Source organism: Salmo salar, chromosome 04 (genome assembly GCF_965601325.2).
Source record: "Salmo salar chromosome 04, fSalSal1, whole genome shotgun sequence".
Classification (NCBI taxonomy): domain Eukaryota; kingdom Metazoa; phylum Chordata; class Actinopteri; order Salmoniformes; family Salmonidae; genus Salmo; species Salmo salar.
In genome coordinates this window covers 76,752,120-76,762,390 of record NC_138294.1, presented here as the reverse complement: position 1 = coordinate 76,762,390, position 10,271 = coordinate 76,752,120, and the positions used below count along the sequence as shown (strand labels likewise).

Below are 10,271 nucleotides of genomic sequence, written 5' to 3'. Positions count from 1 at the left end.
TGACATGACCCTCCAGCATGACAATGCCACCAACCATACTGCTCATTCTGTGTGTGATTGTCAGTGTTCTGCTATGGCCAGCGATCTCAATCCCATTGAGCAAGTCTGGGACCCGTTGGATCGGAGGGTGAGGGCTAGGGCCATTCCCCCCAGAATGTCTGGGAACTTTCAGGTGCATTAGTGGAAGAGTGGGGTAACATCTCACAGCAAGAACTGGAAAATCTGGTGCAGTCCATGAGGAGGAGACGCACTGCAGTACTTAATGCAGCTGGTGGCCACACCAGATACTGACTGTTACTTTTGATTTTGACCCCCCTTTGTTCAGGGACACATTATTCAATTTCTGTTAGTCACGTCTGTGGAATTTGTTCAGTTTATCTCAGTTGTTGAATCTTATGTTCATACACATATTTACACATGTTAAGTTTGCTGAAAATAAACACAGTTGACAGTGAGAGAATATTTCTTTTTTTGCTGAGTTTAAAAACAAAATGCCCCCCAAAAAATATCCAAGAAGGATGTTAAACTTTATTAAAACATACATTTGTTTTACAATGTACACATTGTCTGTCCCAGAACACTAAGACGGTTGGATGCCGGTTACGTTTGAGGACATCTGTAAATACATACGCCTCGCAACCTCGGTGTGAATCATAAAATGTCCGTTTTCCACGCCGGGTGAAGTACTTGCTGCATTAACTGCTCCTGTGCGATTCCTCATATGCCATATCAGGCTACTCCTCTGCCTGAAGGATTTGCCACATTCCTTGCACTGACAGTTTTTCCCTAGTCTCTAGATTGTTACCAGAACACACACACACACACACACACACACACACACACACACACACACACACACACACACACACACACACCGTTGTTTTCTCCTGTGTGTGAATGACCATGGGATTTTTAATTGGGATGCCTTGATTATTTTCTACACGAAGAGCATCTGTATGGTCTCTCCCGTGTGCCCCTTCATACACCTTTTCAGATCAGATTACCAATCGAAACGTTTGCCACAAACATGAACATTGAACTGTTGTTCACTTGTGTGTTCCCTCATATTATGCAAGTTGTGACTGAAGCATTTGCCACATTCACTGCATCAGTAAGGTTTCTCCCCAGTATGGGCCCTTGTATGACTTTCCATAAGAGTTCCATTTGAAACATTTACCACACGAGGAGGGTCACAAATGTGACTTTCCAGATTTCAGACACAAGTCATTTAATTTCACAAGTCGTCCAATTCTCATGGTTTTTAGCCGTACCCTTATCCTACTCCTCCTCTGTTCCTCTGGCTATGTAGAGGTGAATACAGGCCCTGCAGTGCCTAGCTCCACTCCGATTCCCCAGGCGCTCTCTTTTGATGACTTCTGTAATCGTAAAAGCCTTGGTTTCATGCATGTTAACATTAGAAGCCTCCTCCCTAAGTATGTTTTATTGACTGCTTTAGCACACTCTGCCAACCCGGATGTCTTAGCTGTGTCTGAATCCTGGCTTAGGAAGACCCCCAATAACTCTGAAATCTCCATCCCTAACTACAACATTTTCAGACAAGATAGAACGGCCAAAGGGGGCGGTGTTGCAATCTACTGCAGAGATAGCCTGCAGAGATCTGTCCTACTGTCCAGGTCTGCACCCAAACAATTTCAACTTCTACTTTTAAAAATCCACCTCTCTAAAAACAAGTCTCTCACCGTTGCCGCCTGCTATAGACCACCCTCTGCCCCCAGCTGTGCTCTGGATACCATATGTGAACGGATTGCCCCCCATCTATCTTCAGAGTTCGTGCTGCTAGGTGACCTAAACTGTGACATACTTAACACCCTGGCCATCCTACAATCTAAGCTTGATGCCCTCAATCTCACACAAATTATCAATGAACCTACCAGGTACAACCCCAATGCCGTAAACACGGGCACCCTCATAGATATCATCCTAACCAACTTGCTCTCTAAATACACCTCTGCTGTTTTCAACCAAGATCTCAGCGATCACTACCTCATTGCCTGCATCTGTAATGGGTCAGCGGTCAAACGACCTCCACTCATCACTGTCAAACGCTCCCTGAAACACTTCAACGAGCAGGCCTTTCTAATCGACCTGGCCCTGGTATCCTGGAAGGATGTCGACCTCATCCCGTCAGTAGAAGATGCTTGGTTATTTTTTTTAAATGCCTTCCTCACCATCTTAAATAAGCATGCCCCATTCAAGACATTTAGAACCAGGAACAGATATAGCCCTTGGTTCTCTCCAGACCTGACTGCCCTTAACCAACACAAAAACATCCTGTGGCATTCTGCATTAGCATCGAACAGCCCCCGTGAAATGCAACTTTTTAGGGAAGTTAGACACCAATATACACAGGCAGTAAGAAAAGCCAAGGCTAGCTTTTTCAAACAGAAATTTGCTTCCTGCAACACAAACTCAAAAAAGTTCTGGGACATTGTAAAGTCCATGGAGAATAAGAGCACCTTCTCCCAGCTGCCCACTGCACTGAGGATAGGAAACTTTGTCACCACCGATAAATCCACTATAATTGAGAATTTCAATAAGCATTTTACTACGGCTGGCCATGCTTTCCACCTGGCCACCCCTACCCCGGTCAACAGCACTGCACCCCCCCACAGCTACTCGCCCAAGCCTTCCCCATTTCTCCTTCTCCCAAATCCAGATAGCTGATGTTCTGAAAGAGCTGCAAAATCTGGACCACCACAAATCTAGCTTTAAGCACCAGCTGTCAGAGCAGCTCACAGATCACTGCACCTGTACATAGCCCATCTATAAATAGCCCAAACAGCTACCTCTTACCCTACTGTATTTATTTATTTATTTAGCTCCTTTGCACCCCAGTATTTCTACTTTGCACACTCATCTACTGTCAAATCTACCATTGCCTTACCTCCCTTATCTCACCTCATTTGCTCACATTGTATATAGACTTATTTTTCTACTGTATTATTGACTGTATGTTTGGTTTACTCCATGTGTAACTCTGTGTTGTTATATGTGTCGAACTGCTTTGCTTTATCTTGGCCAGGTCGCAGTTGTAAATGAGAAGTTGTTCTCAACTTGCCTACCTGGTTAAATAAAATAAAAAATAAATTAAATTTCACACACGGCTACATTCTGAAACACCATTGCAGTCTCCATCTGGTTCTGTTAAACTCTTCAGTTGTGTTGGTGGGATAAAGATATTAACCAATTTGGATTTGATTCATATCTGAGGGCTGAGGTTTTCGATCCTCCTGATCACATTTACTTTTCACACAGGCAGGAGTGAATATGAACTCTTTGGTATGAGACTTCAGCCCTTCCAGCTGCTCTTCTGCCCGCCTCATTGGTCCAGAAATCTTCATGTTCCTCTTTAATCTGTGTGGGGTCTGAGTCCTGCTTCATTCCTGCTCACAGTGCTGATGCTAAGGGGGAACATCCTCTGCAGAGACTGGGAGAGAGACCTGCTTGAGGTCTACAGAGGAGGATAGGAAAATTATCTTTCACAAAAAATGTATTCCTTAATGTTTAATATGGTACGGTACATTTATTGATTATTATAAATCACTCAGAAAATGTCCTTACACTTTCACAGCTTGAATATATTTCAGCATGGTCATTTAACATCATCAGAGAGAAAAAAGGAAAGATTATTTCATTAAGGAAATAAATACATGTCCAGTTATCTGATTACAGCAAAGTGGTGAGCTTACATTGTACAGCGTGCATACCATAAAAGAAACAGACACCAAGAACAAACGTAAACAATGGAACAAATGGCAACAAATGGGGCGGCAGGCCAGCATTTCAACCCTACATTATAACAAAACAATCTGAAAAAGTCAAAAGGAGTGAATACTTTTTTTATATCCACTGTATATTGTTTCTCTCCAGTGTGAAAAATCTAAATGTCAGTTTTCCACTCAGGTTGAAAAAGTTGCTGCATTATTGGCTTCTGTGTGTGATGCCTCATATGGTTGCTCAGAGTTCCCTTCTTCCTGAAGGATTTGCCACATTCCTTGCACTACTGTAATTTCTCCCCTGTGTGTGCACTCAAATGTTTAGTCAGACTTATTTTCTGGTTGAAGCATTTACCACAATATTGACAGCAATAGCGTTTCTCCCCTGTATGACTTGCTGTATGTAATCTTAATTGAAATGCTGTGGTAAAACATTTTCTGCACAGAGGACACTTGTGTGGTTTCTCCCCTGAGTGTCGCCTCATATGCACAGTCAGATGTCCGATCTGACGGAAGCATTTGCCACATTCATTGCAGCCATAAGGTTTCTCCCCGGTATGGGTCCTCTTATGCCTTTTCAGATCAGATTCCCAATAAAACAGTTTGCCACAAATATTACACCTAAACGGTTTCTCCCCTGTGTGTCCCCTCATATGCACTGTCAGATGTCCGATCTGACTAAAGCATTTGCCACATTCACTGCAGCAATAAGGTTTCTCCCCAGTATGGGCCCTCATATGCCTTTCCAGAGCAGATTTACAGTTGAAACATTTGCCACAAACAAGACAAGGGTTTTCACCAATGTGACTTGGTTTCATCTTGATCCCTTTAGTTGTACTGGTAGGGGACTCCACAATTTGCATTTGGAAAAGATGTGAGGGCTGAGGTGGGCCCTGATTTTCGACAGAAGCAGGAGTAAATATGAATTCTTTGGTATCAGACTCTAGCTCTTTAAGCTGCTCTCCCCCCTGACTGGTCCAGAGTTCCTCATGTTCCTCTTTAATTTGTGTGGGCTCTGGATTCTCCTGCTTCAGACTGGGGCTCCACTGCTGCTGTTCAGAGGGGACCTCTTCTGGGAGACAGAGCTGATGGAGGTCTGGAGAAAAGAATAGGAAAGAAGAATCTTTCAAAAACTATTAATTCCTTAACCATTGTCTTACATGGTTAGTTGGTACACTTATTGTCCATTTATACTGGATAGACGCATGGTTGCTTTGAGTTGGGAGCAGTCTGACCGCATGCCTTTTTATCGGATTCTTCCAGAGAACCTTGAAGCCTCTGTTGCCTGATCTTCCATCATTCTACACTCAAAACGACTAAGTCCTACGATTTACAATGTTAAATAACGCTAATACGTGAACACCACTTTTTATTTCTTTACTGTAATAAGCTTGGGAAAAAACCTTTTGAAAAAAGATTTGAAACTCTGTTGGCGCTCAAATCAATTACAAAATCCACAACCCAATGCTCTTTCTGGAAAGTGCCATGGGCCAGCTGTTGCTAGCCTAGTCTGCGGCTTGCTGATGGCTAGCTAATGTTACTTTCAGCGTCCAAATGTTGACAAAATTACTAATATGCTTACCAAACCGGCTCCGCACGTGCGTCATCGTGCGAGTGTTGATTTTGTCTATCCCCATCAAATGTAATGCACCAACTTTAAAGGTGCATTACAGCCACCCATTGGACTGGAGTGTGGACCTTGTTCATCTTTTAAATCACCCACATGAGTATGCTAGAGGTCGACCGATTAATCGGAAAGGCCGACTGCGTGGCAGGCTGACTACCTGTTATGCGAGTGCAGCAAGGACCCAAGGTAAGGTGCTAGCTAGCGTTAAACTTATCTTATAAAAAACAAATCAATCAATCTTAACATAATCACTAGTTAACTACACATTGTTGATGATATTACTAGTTTATCTAGCTTGTCCTGCGTTGTATATAATTGATGCGGTGCCTGTTAATTTATCATTGAATCATAGCCTACTTCGCCAAACGGGTGATTTAACAAGCACATGTCGTGGCACCCATGTGTCCCTAACCATAAACATCAATGCCTTTCTTAAAATCAATAGACAAGTATATTTTTTAAACCTGCATATTTAGTTAATATTGCCTGCTAACATGAAATTCTTTTAACTAGGGAAATTGTGTCACTTCTCTTGCATTCCGTGCAAGCAGAGTCAGGGTATATGCAGCAGTTTGGGCCGCCTGGCTCGTTGCGAACAGTGTGAAGACCATTTCTTCCTAACAAAGACCGTAATTAATTTGCCAGAATTGTACATAATTATGACATAACATTGAAGGTTGTGCAACGTAACAGCAATATTTAGACTTAGGGATGCCACCCGTTAGATAAAATACGGAACGGTTCCGTATTTCACTGAAAGAATAAACGTTTTGTTTTCGAAATTATAGTTTCCGGATTTGACCATATTAATGACCTAAGGCTCGTATTTATGTGTGTTATATTATAATTAAGTCTATTATTTGATATTTGATCGAGCAGTCTGACTGAGCGGTGGTAGGCAGCAGCAGGCTCGTAAGCATTCATTCAAACAGCACTTTCCTGCATTTGCCAACAGCTCTTCGCTGTTCTTCAAGCATTGCGCTGTTTATTACTTCAAGCCAATCAACTCCCGAGATTAGGCTGGCAATACTAAAGTACCTATTACAACATCCAATAGTCAAAGGATTATGAAATACAAATGGTATAGAGAGAAATAGTCCTATAATAACTACAACCTAAAACTTCTTACCTGGGAATATTGAAGACTCATGTTAAAAGGAACCACCAGCTTTCATATGTTCTGAGCAAGGAACTTAAATGTTAGCTTTTTTACATGGCACATATTGCACTTTTACTTTCTTCTCCAACACTTTGTTTTTGCATTATTTAAACCAAATTGAACATGTTTCATTATTTATTTGAGACTAAATTGATTTTATTGATGTATTATATTAAGTTAAAATAAGTGTTCCTTCAGTATTGTTGTAATTGTCATTATTACTATATATATATATATAGTAAATATCGGCTTTTTTTGGGCCTCCAATAAATCGGTATCGGTGTAAAAAAAATCATAATCGGTCGACCTCTAGTATATGCTCTTAAAAATCTATAAGTAGGTGGGAGAGGCGGGATATTCAGCACAGCAAGCGTCTAAAATATACTGAACGTAAATAGAAAAGCAATAGTGTTAGGCCCATGTTTCATGAGCTGAAATAAAAGATCCCAGAAATGTTCCATACGCACAGGAAAACTTTTTTTCTCAAATTTTGTGCACAAATTTATTTATGCTCACTAACAGGGATGTTTCTCTTTTACCAAGATAAGTCAAGTGGTGGTCACACCAGATACTGACTGGTTTTCTGATCCATAACCCTACTTATTTTTTAAGGTATCTGTGACCAACAGATGCATATGTGTATTCTCAGTCATGTGAAATCCATAGATTAGGGCTTAATACATTTATTTAAATTGACTGATTTTCTTATATGAACTGTAACTCAGTAAAATCATTGAAATTGTTGCATGCAGCGTTTTATTTTTGTTCTGTGTTGAACCAAGTTCTATTTTAACGCCTGGCTACGCAGACACCCATTGATGAAATGATTGAATAACATGTATGTGTAAATGTATTTTGCAACATGGCCGGTTTGGTCAGCATAAGTCATGGCATTAGAAAAAAAAAAAAAATGCCATTATCATGTTATGTTCCCGGATGCGCACACACACATACATTTCTAGCTTATAATTAGTTAGCTACAATGACTAGCTAGCTATGTTACCTACAATTATCCATCTAGCTAAGCTAACTAGCCAGCCAGGCAAAGCAGGGTCATGGGTGGAAGGGATGCAACGTCTGTCAAAACCGACATCATACTTACCAAAATCCCCTAGTATTTTTTATCAGCAGCGGTGGCAAAGGTGTGGGGGGTGCTGGGGTCACCACCATGTACAAATTAATAGGGGATATAACCTTAACCACCAGAGCTAGTTCATGGTGGTTAGCATGCAACAACAACAGCTGGGCGCTAGTTAGAAAGTTATGTTAATTTTGACGGGCGAGTGAGAAATAACTTGTAATAATATATTATTCTAAACAAAATTCTAAGTGTGAAGTACGCATTGGTCTAAAGAAAGGATATTCAAGGAAGGAAGAGTGTGATTTAGGCTGTTTGAGAAGGTTTGAATCCTAAGCAACCTGCATACACATTGTTTGAAGTACTATAAACCAGCGTAGCTACCGTAGCTGTGTGCTGGAAAACCTTGGTAGAGCATGGGTGGAATAGGCATTGTGGTGCTCGTGAATTTCCTTTAGAGCTTCAGACCAACGCCCAACTTTTCACTTGAAGTTTTATGTTTTTAATTTCCATGGTTTTTACACCAGAAGGTGATTATACAAAATTATACAACATTTCGACTTGCAAAAGATGTCTTTCAAAAATGAAATTTGCGCTTCCAAATTATTATTTTTTTTATTATTTTTTCTTAAATCTGTGTGTTTTGTCTCACAATTATTATCCAGGTCCCGGTTTCCCAAAAGCATCTTTAGGCTAATTTAATCGTTAGTACCTTCATAGGCACATCGTTAAATCTCAGAGATGTTTCCCCAAAAACATTGTTACTAAAGTCACAGTTGAAAACACTTGTTATTTACCGACTGCCTCAGACCACTCGTAGAAGAGATACCTGGGTCTTTGAAGCTTTTTTGCCCTTTCGTGTCACTATGTACACAGAAGATCTCCTCTAAACATAAACACCTTGATTCTATCTGTCTCTCTGTGACAGTCGATAACCTAAGAACAAAGTTGACTACAATACAAAGTAGCCAAATGTCTTTGCAATTGTTATCGACAAGCAAAGGGTAAAAATATGCTTCAAATGAAAACCGAGAAGACTGCATTAAAATATAAAATACAGTAGGCTACATGGGCCTATATATTTCAATCATATTTAAATCCATTTTCTTCTATTTTGCTAATTGTAGGCTACTGTCAATTTCATGATGTGTAGGCCTAACAACATGTGCTCAATGAGGTGCCAAACATTTGATTTCGTGCATTAGAATAAGACGCCTCAATATTTGCAGCCATAGGTGATAATTTCTTTCTAGGAGCTGATTCGTCGTCTCTATTGAATGTTAAAGGTAAGATTTGGTGAACGCTGATCCGAGAGGACCTCTGGCTTTCTTTCGATTCTATCAGTAAGTCTAACAACGCACTTATTGAAAGTTCTCCCAGGTGCTGTTTTGGGAAACGCATGAAAGTCAAAGGAGACAACTGAGACGTGGATAGTGTATGTTTGCCATCAGAGGGTGAATGGGCAAGACAAAATATTTAAGTGCATTTGAAAGGGTATGATAGTACAGTAGGTGCCAGGCACACATGTTTCTGTCAAGAACTGCACCGCTGCTGGGTTTTTCCCTCTCAATAGTTTCCCGTGTGTGGTCCACCACCCAAAGGACATCCAGCAAACTTGACACAAATGTGGGAAGCATATAAACTCAGTAAAAAAAGAAACATCCTCTCACTGTCAACTGCGTTTATTTTCAGCAAACTTAACATGTGTAAATATTTGTATGAACATAACAAGATTCAACGACAGACATAAACTGAACAAGTTCCACAGACATGTGACTAACAGAAATGAAATAATATGTCCCTGAATAAAGGGGGGGTCAAAATCAAAAGTAAGTCAGTATCTGGTGTGGCCACCAGCTGCATTAAGTACTGCAGTGCATCTCCTCCTCATGGACTGCACCAGATTTGCCAGTTCTTTCTGTGAGATGTTACCCCACTCTTCCACCAAGGCACCTGCAAGTTCCCGGACATTTCTGGGGGGAATGGCCCTCGCCCTCCGATTTAACAGATCCCAGACCTGCTCAATGGGATTGAGATCCGGGCTCTTCGCTGGCCATGGCAGAACACTGACATTCCTGTCTTGCAGGAAATCAGACATACTGCTTGTTCTGTGCGTGATGGCATTGTCATACTGGAGGGATGTCATGTCAGGATGAGCCTGCAGGAAGGGTACCACATGAGGGAGTCTTCCCTGTTACGCACAGTGTTGAGATTGCCTGCAATGACAACAAGCTCAGTCCGATGATGCTGTGACACACCGCCCCAGACCATGACAGACCCTCCATCTCCAAATCGATCCCACTTCAGAGTACAAGCCTCGGTGTAACGCTCATTCCTTCGACGATAAACGCAAATCCGACCATCACCCCTGGTGAGGCAAAACCGCGACTCGTCAGTGAAGAGCACTTTTTGCCAGTCCTGTCTGGTCCAGCGACGGTGGGTTTGTGCCCATAGGCGACGTTGTTGCCGGTGATGTCTGGTGAGGACCTGCCTTACAACAGGCCTACAAGCCCTCAGTCCAGCCTCTCTCGGCCTATTGCGGACAGTCTGAGCACTGATGGAGGGATTGTGCGTTCCTGGTGTAACTCGGGCAGTTGTTGTTGCCATCCTGTACCTGTCCCACAGGTGTGATGTTCGGATGTAGCGATCCTGTGCAGGTGTTATTACACA

General features: G+C 41.7%; 1 protein-coding gene across 1 annotated transcript in view; it reads right to left on the bottom strand.

Annotated features, from left to right (window-relative positions):
* Positions 1-510: 510 nt before the first annotated feature.
* Positions 511-10,271, bottom strand: part of LOC106603771 (uncharacterized) — a 34,797-nt gene continuing 25,036 nt past the window's right edge. The window contains exon 2 of the mRNA XM_014197831.3: positions 511-4,833. Coding sequence (XP_014053306.1) covers positions 4,022-4,833 — 812 coding nt within the window. The 3' untranslated portion in view covers positions 511-4,021. The remainder of the gene's footprint in view (positions 4,834-10,271) is intronic.